General features: G+C 40.7%; 1 protein-coding gene and 1 long non-coding RNA gene across 2 annotated transcripts in view; one reads left to right on the top strand and one right to left on the bottom strand.

The window, feature by feature from the left end:
* med30 (mediator complex subunit 30) overlaps positions 1-10,955 on the top strand; it is a 44,996-nt gene extending 34,041 nt beyond the window's left edge. Inside the window, exon 5 of the mRNA XM_037795406.1 lies at positions 10,179-10,955. Coding sequence (XP_037651334.1) covers positions 10,179-10,274 — 96 coding nt within the window. The 3' untranslated portion in view covers positions 10,275-10,955. The remainder of the gene's footprint in view (positions 1-10,178) is intronic.
* The window catches only part of LOC119503565, a 17,719-nt gene continuing 5,910 nt past the window's right edge, over positions 494-12,302 (bottom strand). The window contains exons 2-3 of the long non-coding RNA XR_005210342.1: positions 4,748-4,753; positions 494-504 (exon numbers count right to left, since the gene is read on the bottom strand). This is a non-coding gene — a long non-coding RNA (uncharacterized LOC119503565). The remainder of the gene's footprint in view (positions 505-4,747; positions 4,754-12,302) is intronic.

The raw sequence follows: 12,302 nt of genomic DNA on the forward strand, positions 1-12,302 counted from the left end.
GAATCGCTTAACAAATCTTTTTAGGTAGTTTGGTACAGATTATGATGTTGAGCTGACTTGCATCTGATGTGTAATCCTGTCCTGACTCATTTTACCCTTTGCTGCGCGGGAGAACTGCATTTACTCCTCACTGGGCGACTACAGCTGCCGACGTTGTAGAAGCTAAAGTAAAACCAACATGGTGGAAAAACTACTTTACCATTGAAAGGATATCAACTAAATACATCGCTGATATTTCGATGCACTTAACAACAACTGAAGGCGAAATTGTTTTACACTGCTACAGGTTGCAGAATCTGATGGGTCACATAATACAGTGTAACGTCACCGGATAGAAAAAAGAAAAAAATGCCAAAAGTTTTTATTTTAACATAATGGACGGCAGATAAATATTTAAGCAAGGGACTTGTCGTTCCGGGAAATATTCCTATATTTCACAATTTGGAACTGGATCAAAAATGAAACCGGCTGTTGGAACCCAGCTCCTCTCATCTTCCTCTTTTTCTCCTCTCCTCTCCTCAATCTCCTCTTCCACTTCTTTTCCTCTCCTCCCCTCTCCATCTCCTCTTCCACTTCATCCCTCTTCATCGCCTCTCCTCTCTCCTATCATCTCTCTGCTTCCCCTCTTCTTCCTCTTCCTTCTACTTCTCCTCTCCTCTCCTTTCTTTTCCTGTCCTCACCTCTCCTTGTTTCCTATCTTTTCTTTATGTCTCCTCTAAATTCTCTGCTTTCCTCTCCTTGTCTCCTCTCCTCTCATCCTCATCCTCTTCTTCCTCCTCCATCTCCATCTCCTTTCCTCTCCTCTCCTATCCTCTCCTCTCCTCTCCTTGTATCCTCTACTCTCCTCTTTCTCCTCCACCATCTCCTCTCCTCCGCCATCTCTCCTCTTTTTACCTCTCTTCCTTATTCTCTCCTTTCCTCTCCTTGTCTCCTCTTCTCCTCCTCCTCCTCCTCCTCCATCTCTCCTCTCCTCTCCTCTCTTCTCTTCTCCTCGTATCCTCTACTCTCCTCTTGCTCCTCCTCCATCTCCTCTCCATATTCTCTCATCTCTTTACCTCTCTTCCTTATTCTCTCCTCTCCTCTCCTTGTATCCTCTACTCTCCTCCTCTACTCTCCTCCTCCTCCTCCTCCTTACTTCTCATCCTCCTCCTCCTCTCTCCTCTCCTCTCCTCTCCTCTCCTCTCCTCTCCTCTTCCCTCCTCTCCTCTCCCTAATCCCTTCTCCTCACTCACAGACACTTACACTTGTAATTCCCAGCCAGATCCTTCGGAGTCAAAGCTGCGATTTGAGTCGCCAGCGACAGGGCGGATTAGCAGAGGAATCCTGAGTGAAGGCACGTCTTCGCTCCACTTGCTATATTCCCCCTCTCTCCTCCTGCATGTGTGCGTGCGTATATTTTAATCTAAGTCGTCTCTTCCCCGCCATTATCTCAGAGCTCCTCATCAAAAAGCAACGCAAGGGTTCTTACTGTGCGCTGAGAGCACGGTGGTCATGTTTTTAATCGCAGATGAAACGGGTTAAATGACTAAAAAAGCAGATAAACACCTCATCGTATTCATATAATAATATAATTACAAGATTAGCTTGATTTTTCTATAATGTCTAATGGATAAAAAAAAACTCCCCAATCGGCTTTAATGTGGAGATAATGCAACAGAATTAATTAATATAGAGATGCCAATTATCAAGCTTGATAAGCCTGAAGACTCCTTGTTGTGTGATGGCCTACATTTGACAAATCCCAAGTGTTTGCAGATTACGATGTCGTGCTGAGTTGTTGCATCCGATGTGTCACCGAGCGACTTTAAAGCAGTATTGAAGTTAAAAATCCATTCCCTTTTAATTGAAAGCAATCTCCAACGGGCCTACGATGTGAATGTATGAATATATTTTATGACTAATGCATTTCAGGTCAGAGAATGTCTTTTGGTGGCCCGAGCCAGGATCGGTCTTGACATGACACACATAGATGCAGCAGTTTGAGCTTCTCTTGTGGCAAAGTTTCACTGGAGCAGAATTCTAATAAAGTGATTTAGATGAAAAATTCAGCTTTTTTTTTTTTTTTTTTCTCTCTCGCTTCTGTCTTACACCCTTCTACTGAGGACAGCTCCTTTGATCTGATTTGGACGAGTAGGGGGAGAAAGGGAGCATGATGAAGGGGAGTCTGAGAAAGGCAGACAGGGACAAGCAGAGAAGGATGGAGTAACAGCCCTTCAACCATGTCATTTAAACAAACTGTCATCCGTCCCGTTAGCTAAGAGCTCTCCATCCCTTTTCCTATTGTTCTGTTTTTTAAAGGCTTCAGCTAATGATGGAGCTGCTGTCCTCCACTCCACTATGCACAACTCTGTATAATCTTTGGCTATTTTATCACTGAGATCCAAACTGATAAGGTTGTTTTAAAATTGATGGTGAAACAAAGCATCAGATACTGTCAGGATAAAAGCTGAAGATACTAACGAGTTGCACCATAATGGATTCTAGTTCTCCTCAGCCTGCGACTCAGCAGGTGTATTGGACTCTTTTCTTTAAAGGAATAGTGTAGTATCTGGTGGTATCTAGCGGTGCGGTGAGGTGAGGAGATCGAAACCAACTGAAGCCTCTCCAAGTGTGTAGAAGATCTACGGTGGCCGACGCAAAAACGCGAACGATCCTCTCTAAAGCCAGTTGTTGTAAGAGTAGCGTAGCATTTGGAGCAGAGCAGTGCATAGAGTGTATGTGTGTGTATGTGGGAAGTGAGTGGTGAAGCAAGAGAGAGAGAAAGCGGCGGCGACGGGAGCGATTAACGTTGTTGACTCCGGCCCAAGCAGGAAAAGTTAACAGTGTTGGATTTGTCCGTTCTGGGCTACTGTAGAAACATGGCGGTGCAACATGGCGGACTCCGTGGAGAGGACCCGCTCCCTATGTAGATATAAACGGCTCATTCTAAGGTAACGAAAACACAATGATTCTTATTTTCAGGTGATTAAAAACTAAAGAAAACATACTTATAAATGTTATGTTCCATTTCTGCCAATAGATCCCCCTAATTGTTACACAGTGGTCCTTTAAGGGACAGTCGAGGACAAAGGAAGATGACTTTTACACTTACTGTAGCAATGATGGCAGTGTCCCTACAGGAAAATAATGTGAAAGATGGTAATCCTACAATTTTACAGGCTATTAATAAACAAGACAGAGAGTGAGAGTTGTGTTTCTGAATGTTTTGCAATCCCAAGTCAAGTGCTTTACAGAGACATTTCAAATACAAGTTCATAATTGGAAACAAAAATAAATTGGTAAATAACTGTAACAGGCAAAATGAAAGCAATCACTGTTAGCTCCTTCAAAAACATTTTTGTGCTTTTATATATGGCTGGCTGCAACTAACAGTTATTTTCATCACTGGTTAATCTGCTGATTATTTTTCTCAATTGTTTAGTCTAAAAAATGTAATAATGATAATAATAATCATGAAAAATGGCCATCACAAGTTCTATGAGCCAAAGGTAACATCTTCAAGTGTCTTTTTTTCTCTGAATAACCGTCTTAAACTTGAAAGATATTCAATTTCAAACAATGTAAAACACTAAAAAGCTTAAAATCTCCACCTTTGAGAAGATAGAACCAGCAAATATTTGTCATTCTTGCTTGAATAAACAACTCAAATGGTCGAAAATCACCAACCTTCTGTAATCGATTGACACTTTGTTTCAGCTTAGATTACTGCACTATATATTATAATGTATTGATTCCATTCTACCAATATTGGAAAATAAAATTACAAATATCCATCACATTTTCCTAAAGCCCAGAGGCTGTCATTGTTGTCTGACCATCAGTCCCACATATATTCACTATAACAACTCAAAGACAAAGAAAAGCAGGAAATCCTCACAAATAAGAAGCTGAAACTGAATTTTTTTGCTTTATGAATTACTTAAATGATTAATCAATTATCAAAATGGTTGCAGATTGATTTTCAGCTCCACTTTTACATAAACTGAGAATGATGACATCTGATAACCCACAGTTTCACAAGCTTGGAAAATGAAACAAATGTAGGTCAAACCGCAGTACGACTCTAGTTACACTCTGTTCAGCTTTCTTTTTTAGAATCCGTTCTTACTGGATATGAATCAAGATGTAAACTACAGCTAATCTGACATGTTCATCAGGCTTAGCTGCAATAACAGGGACTGGAATCAGATTTCTTTTTGACCCCCCCCCCACTGCCAAAATGTTTAATCTCTTGGGAAGACAGTTTGCCAAAACTCTGTCCAATAAACAAACTACTTAGTTGCTCACAACTAGACTGTGTTTGAAAAACAGATCTCACCCTTGGCTCGTCCTCTGCCCAGATGTGCTGTAAGTGCACCTGAGAGCTTCCTATGGTTGGACACTGTTCATTTACATGACCTTCTCTTCTGGCTCTCTGATCGCACACACACACATATTAGGTGTGCATACCCACTAAATCAAACATGTAATAACAACTTCCACGCAATATTTCAAAACGACCTCTAACAAAAAGTCAAGATTCACTTTATTGTCCCACATTGCAGGGAATTTGGATTGGGCTTCCACCCATGCTGCATCCATAAAACACATTCCACATACTGTAAATAAAAGACATAAGGGTAAAACAGCTACAGGAAAAAAGAAACATATCCAAAGACATAATAATAACATACAACTGATGCTAAAATGAAAACCTATAAAAACTGCTGCCACCGGAAAATAGTCAAACATCAATAAATAAGTAAACATAAAGCTCTGTTGGTTTCCGTCTTTATTTATTTGATCTGCCACAGTTTAAAATCTGTATTGAAGTAAAATATAGAATTCAATCGACAACATGGTACTCTAAACCTCCTCCCAGATGGTAGTAGCTGGTACTCAGTGTGTAGTGCATTGGATGGGCCGGTTATTATTTTGTTGACTTGCCTCAGAGCAGCCTCTTCGTAGGTAGACTGCAGGGATGTCTTACATCTATTATCTTCCATGCAGTCTGCATGAGTCGGACTATTTTGGACTTCAGTTGCACAGAGAGGTTACCAAACCACGCAGTGGTGCCGTTTCTAATAATGCTCTCAAATACCGTCTGATAAAACACTTTTTATAAACTTATGGTTAGCACCATGAACTCTAAGTCGTTGTTGTAGTCTGCTACTGAGACCCTCAACATGCGTGCTCCAGGTCAGTGAGATATCAATGAAAACACCAAGGTATTTTTACGAGGATACCTGGGAGATTCATTGTGGATGAATCCTCTATGGTCAAGCACCATCTTCAGCATCCAAGACCAGGTGGTTATCATCACGCCGTGCTACAAATCCTTTAATTTCTAAATAATAACTCTTAAGATTGCAGTATCATCTGATAACTTAAGGATGTAGTCGTTAGGGTTGTGGCTTCTAGACTCACTAGTGTATAAAGTAAAATGAACAGATTAACTAACACACCCCTGGGGGGTCCCTGTGTTTAAGGTTCGAGACACTGAAAGAGTACCATTAAAGCTGGAGTAGGCGAGATTGGAGCAAATATGATTAAAAAAAGTTATTTTTATAAAACGGTCGCTATATCGTGACAGTAGTACATGATACAGGTAACCTGAAAAAAAATCATGTGCCTCTGTGTCCTCCGGTGCTCCTAACGGCATCTGCAAGATTTCACTTACCGGAGGAAAACAAGCAGTAAGAGCTGATCTGATCTGTCAATCACTCGCGAACTCCGACCAAACGGTCAAACTAGGCCGCGCTGATCAAATATGAATCAATATTCTGTTACTGTAATGCCTATTTCTCGCCTCAAATGTTTTCACAATCATCTTGTAGTGCACTGTTTAGCTATAAAATGTGAAAGTTTGTGACGCTGCCGCCATTGTGAAATCTGGTGAAGGAACGCCAAGTTCCGGTCACATGACCGAAGCACAGCCAATAGGAACGCTCTCTCAATGAAATGATCTGTGATTGGTCAAAGTCTCCCGTCACAGGTTCCATTTTTCTAAAGCCTGAAAACAGAGCCATGAGGAGGTGCAGAAGTCTAGTCATCTCTCAGAACACTTGAATTACAATATGCTGAAAGGTTATTATGGAATCTTTGCCCAATGATGCCAGAAATATACTGCCTACTGCCACTTTAATCGATAATAAAATATTTAATTACTTGCAGCCCTAATCAGCAGTAACGTTAGCTCATTGCAGCAAATTAATTGAGCAAAACAGAAAACTGTGGATCGGCCACTCTTGGCTAATACGTTAAATAAGGTTAGTATTGGCGCTGATACTTATCCAATGGATTGAATCTCTAACACAGACTGATGCACACATAAACACACAGACATTTCCATGTGCAGCCACACCCTAACACACACACACAAGTTCATAACACCATAAACACTTGCACAGCTGCACACTCTCAGACTCACGTACACACATCACTGCGTCTCTTTTGTGCGTGCCAATCTCCATTTCCACCGCATCTCGGGTCAATGTGCTTTTCCACTCTTTCCTCTGCCAATCCGCCGACGTCTGCCAGCATTTCCAGGTTATATGAAGCAAGTAGGCAGTCTGCCAGTCTGCAGGAGGCCTTCGGAGACAGGAGCTCAAGACAGCGCTTCCTTGTTTACTTTCATGAGTTGTTGACTGGCCACCCTGCCGCGGCCGACGCCGTGTCAGAGCGTGTCAGGAGAGGCCTACTGCGGATTGAAACGGCATCAAAACATTATTGTGGGGTCGAGCCGCTGAGTGGCAGGCCAAGAAATGAGGGAGCGAGTGCATCCGCTGGATTCCTCAAGAGGTGTTTCTGTGTGTGTATGTGTGTGAAAGCCTTGTTCTCGAGACAAAAAAAACGATGGTTCAGAGCTCCTTTTCTCTGCTTTGTTCTCTGTAGTATACCCTTTTCCCAAACATCGCATTATAGGTGTGAAGGATTAGAGTTCCGCTAATTACGAGGTTATGAATGGAATTATATCTCCCTGCGGTTGCAGAACAATTTCTGTGATAATAGCAGTCTTGTTATTCATATATCAAGATATGCCAGCGAGCCTTTTATGACGAACGTGCCGTGAAGGCTTCGCTGCCTCCGTAGTCTTATTCCCACTGTGAAAAAATTGTAATTTCATGTCTGGTTTCAAAGAAAAGAGTAATTTTTTCTTGGTGGAAGAATCTGTATTCAAAAGTAGCAAATTTTGTCTTTGAAGCCTGTTAACGCTTGAAAAATATATCTGTGATTGCAGCTCTTTTTTTTTTAAAACTTCATGTAAAAAAAAAAAAATAATTTGTAGGAAAGTGTATTCTTTGTTTAAAAAGTGTTTGACTGAAATAACAAAGGCTCGTGGTAATTGGTCATTACTACAGAGTAAATGACCGAGTTATTTCAAGAACTTGCTCGTCAGGGTAATGAGGCATATCCCATGTAATACACACACACACGCAGAATTAAAGTGAAAGCTGAAGAGAGAGAGAGATAGAAAAGGGAAGAGAAGAGTGAGAGAGCTTGAGAGGCAGTGAGAGCCCCCCAGAGAGAGAGAGAGAGAGAGACTGGAAGGCCTCCAAATGTTCCACTCTGGAATATCTTCAAGGACAATCAGCTAAACAGTTGATATTAAGAGAGCTGTGTGAAATCGATTGCTCAAGGTGTTATCTGTGCCGCAAAAATGGCTGGTAATTAGTCATGGCTAAAGGAGTGTTACCGAGAGAGGGAGATGGATTTAATCTTAATAGATTTCGCTGCACTGCAGATACAGTAGCTCCTGAGTGTCTCTCTCTCTCTCTCTCTCTCTCTCTCTCTCTCTCTCTCTCTCTCTCTCTCTCTCTCTCTCTCTCTCTCTCTCTCTCTCTATCTCTCTCTCTATCTCTCTCTATCTCTCTGAAGAAAAGCAGCTGATAGCTGTGATGTACTGCTGTTGCTAAATTTGCCCGAACCTTCAAATGTATGTTTTGCCCGAGTTACGTGTTCAAAGGCAGCACACATTTGGCAGCTGTACCTGTTTTTATTCTGACTCTCCAGCAGCAGCAGCGAAGGAGCCATTATTTGTTTATGTATAAAGCTCGGGCAATGAGGTACTTCAGTCCACGGCAGCTGTTGACTTAGAGATCTTGGTGGCGCATTCAGAGGCAATCAGTGGACAAAGCCCTCAGTGACTGACAGGGAGATTGGGTTGTTTGCTCGTGTGTGATGTACCTGTACAACGCCGAGGCAGGCCAGATGTGTGTTAGTTTAGCGATTAGCAGAGGCTAGGATTGATGAACTAAAGTACTCAGTATTTGGGGAGAGGTCAATAGGCAGGTGGGAAAACTTTGTCTATTGTGTGTTGGAGAAAGAAATACAATGAAAAGAATGAAGTTAAATGTGGTTTTTCAAACTTTTATTAATACCATGCAAACCGTGAAGAATAAGGCAGTTTAACATTTTTTTTTTTCTACTGTCAATAAATCCCATGGAAAAAAAGAAAACCCACAATACATTAGTCCGTCTATCTACTTTGACTCACGTGCCGTCTCTATGGCACTCAACCCTAGGCTCATTAATTCCTATTGAGGATGTAAATCTTTAGAAATGGGTCACATATATAATTAGATTTTTAAAGCCATCACTCACCAGTGCGATGCAAAAATGCGGTGCGAGAATCCAGAAATTCCAAATCTGAATTAGGTTGTTGAGGTAGTTGTCGCAGTGTTTTTCGTACTTTATTGGGTGTTGAGAACGGGACGGTTTTGTCCTAACTCCATGGCTGTGTGGGTATGGCAATGCTGATCAGTCGATACATCACTTTGGTCCATATATCTCAACACAAATTTGTCCAGACATTCATGTTATCCAGATGATGAATCCTGACTTTTCATCTGGCGCCACCAGCAAGTCAAATTTCTTAATTATACTTTGCTTTATGACCAAATACCTGCAAACACTAATGGCATTCCCATCAGTCTCAGCTGTACTTTGTTTTTAATGCTAATAAACAAATGTTTGCATGCTAACACGCTAAACCAAGATGGTAAACACGACAAACATTATACCTGCAAAACAGGGTCGTGTCTAGAAGGTAACCCGCAAATTGCGAAAACTTGTGAGACTTTCTGCCCAATGACCTACCGTATAATAACCTTAACCATTCAAAGTCAATGCTTAATCTTAGTCATTCGAGGTCAATGCCTAACCTTAACTATTTGAGGTCATTTGAGGCCTACCCTTAACCATTGTAGGTCAATGCCTAACCTTAACCATTCCAGGTCAATGCCTAACTTTCCAGGTCAATGCCTAACCTTAACCATTCCAGGTCAATGCCTAACCTTAACCATTCCAGGTCAATGCCTAACTTTCCAGGTCAATGCCTAACCTTAACCATTCAAGGTCAATGTGCCTAATCTTAACTATCTCGCTAGAGTTTTGCAATTTGCGCGTCACCTTCTAAACACAACCGCAAAACTGCATGTTCGCATTGTCATTGTGCGCAAGTTAGCATGCTGAAGCTTGCCGCACTCATATTTGGCATTAGTTGTGATATACCCGCCTAAGAATCAACAGTCTCCATTTTCAATCATTACTAAAGCTTAAAAACCTCGAAACAATGTCACAACCCTGAAGTGACATTAAATATGTATTTTGTTTTAGAGTGTTTTCAGGATAACTTGGACTAATGCTAAATTTGAAGAAGGAAGCCGAATCTTCAAATGTGTTCCTCACAGGAGAAAAAAGCCTTCCTGTTAATTCTCTCATGGCAGCAGCAAAACAGCAACAGTCATTAGGAACGAGGTTACATCTGGAACCTGTTTTTCCACAGTAATATGGTGAAGTAAATTATATGTTACAAGGATTTACAGTGGTCGAGGAAGTGTAAAGTTTGCGCTGTGGTGATAGCATGATGCTAAAGTAGAGCTGATGGGAAACACTTGTTTAGTAGTACAGTGTATCAGCTCAAATCTGGCTCCATGGGACTTTCCAATACCACTACTACAGTATGTGCAACTTAAACATCCTGTAAGCCATGAATTATTTGTTTTCTGCTGAAATGTAACTGCTCCCTTGTTTGTTTTGTGTGTTTTTTGGGTTGTTTCACCTGTAGTTTTATTGTTTCTGCAGACAAAAAAAAGCTGTAAAATATATATATATATATATATATATATATATATATATATATATATATATATATATATATGCATTTTTATTTTCTCTTTTTGTCATTTTTCCTGCAGAAGCTGAAGCAGAGGAATCAGCAGCTGAAGCAGATCATGGACCAACTTCGCAACCTCATCTGGGAGATCAACTCCATGCTGGCTGTCAGGAGCTGAGCCACACACACACACACACACACACACAAATACACAAACACACACACACACATTTTCTAGAAATAATGGAGAGGAAGATTTGGTCGTTAACTGGACGTGTGACAGGGTACCACAGGCTGGCTGAGGCTGCACTTTACAGAAGAAATTGGGACTCTGGCAATATCAACCTGAAGAAGACGTGAAACAGTAGACACATGAAGACGTAATAAAACACTGGGAGGGAGGACGGTGCTCCAGTGTGAACGACGGCAGAAAATATTCTGTCTACCTCGATATTCTGCATTTCAATCAACATAGTTATTGAATTAATCTCAAGAGTTGATATATTACGTTCTATCTATTTGTAGGTACTTAGCTCAATAGAGGGTTTATGCCTGTAGAGACGCATTGATATATTCTATTTAATCCTAAAATTCTGCCAATTTCATAGTAATAGAATTGTGTGAAGCCCTAAATATAAAAAAAAAGCTTTTATATGACCCCTAAAAACTTTAATAAGAAAGACATACACTGTGGCAAAATCATAAGTCTTATTCTTGCTATATTGATCTGCTTTTTTTTATTTGGTGTAATATGTAGACTCATCTATGCTCTGCTCTGATTGGACTTGACATGTCAATACGATGCCTTGTAAGGATTCTGCTGAACTATAAATCTTGCTGAGATTTTTAAAAAAGCCAATGCTGTTTTGTGCTGTGATTTTTTGTCTGTCGGTGTGTCTGTTGTTTATCCCGTTAGTATTTATCGAGCATCTCCGAATCACTCCCTAGGAATCTAGGAATCGTGCTAAAGGTTTAACGTAAACATAAACAAACAATATTGATAGATACGGTTTCACCTTGTCACTGCTCTCTGGTGACACTGTTTCGAAATTACCTCAAACCTAGTTTGGCATTTTTGTACAGTAATTATCAGCATACATGTCATACAGTATATACGATACTGATATATCAGAGATAAGTTAATATCGCCTGATATTTCAACCTGCAACCTGGCAGATTTCAACAGTCTAGCTCTAATAAAACATAATTATAACTGGTTAATATGCCTCAGCCATCTGTCATTTTAAAAGAGCAGTGTGTAGGATTTGGTGGCATCTAGCGGTGAGGTTGCGGATTGCAACCAACTGAAACTTCTCCTGTGTTGCCAAGGGTGTTAGAGAACTATGGTGGCCAATGCGAAAACGTGAATGTATGTATGTAGATATAAACTACGGATGTGAAAGTTAACGTTAATGCCACTAATTTCTTTAACACATTAACGCAACTTGCGAAAAATGTTTAGGTTGTAGAGGATTCGGGTTTAATGCTAGAGTGAAGATACTGGTATCATATGAAACTACAAAACCTAAGGAATCCATTTGACCAATCGTCAAACTAGCTTGTCGCGAAGGAGGCTAAATAACGCCTTTAAGGTACATGTTGAACAGATAAAAAGATGTGATTAATTTGCGATTAATCATGATTAACTATGGACAATCATGCAATTAAATATTTTAATTGATCGACAGCCCTAAAATAAATAAATCGGACCGTTATCTGAGGAGCTGTATGTGTGATCATTGTTTGATTTATTACTGCAGAAATAGTTGGTTGTGCCACAGATCCAAACCATCGCTGTTGTGAAGCTGCATTCTCCCTGCTGTCGCTGTGAGGTTACGAGGATCCCGGTTGATGCAGTGAGAGAGAGCGTGCACTTGCATCCTGCTTGGGGTCCATCAAAGGATTATTCAGTTTTAATAAGCTTATAGTCATTAATGAAGACCTCTCCTTCCGCTGCCTGAACGGCTTCTCCTGGCAACTCCCAACAGGTTAGGACACCTCTGGAGTAATTTCACAAGTTAGGAAATATGATAAAAATGCTTTTCTCCGAAGCCCAAAAGTAGGACCAAAAATCTTCCTCATCACTCAGGAGATTGAAGGCCAGTTAAGAGCGATTTCCTACTCTCAGATGCTTGGTAAATTCTGGCCCTTTTTTGATAGGAGGCCAGCAACTAGGGGTGAGCTTTTGGTTTCTGTTTACATTTTG

This window comes from Sebastes umbrosus, chromosome 15 (assembly GCF_015220745.1).
Source record: "Sebastes umbrosus isolate fSebUmb1 chromosome 15, fSebUmb1.pri, whole genome shotgun sequence".
Lineage (NCBI taxonomy): Eukaryota > Metazoa > Chordata > Actinopteri > Perciformes > Sebastidae > Sebastes > Sebastes umbrosus.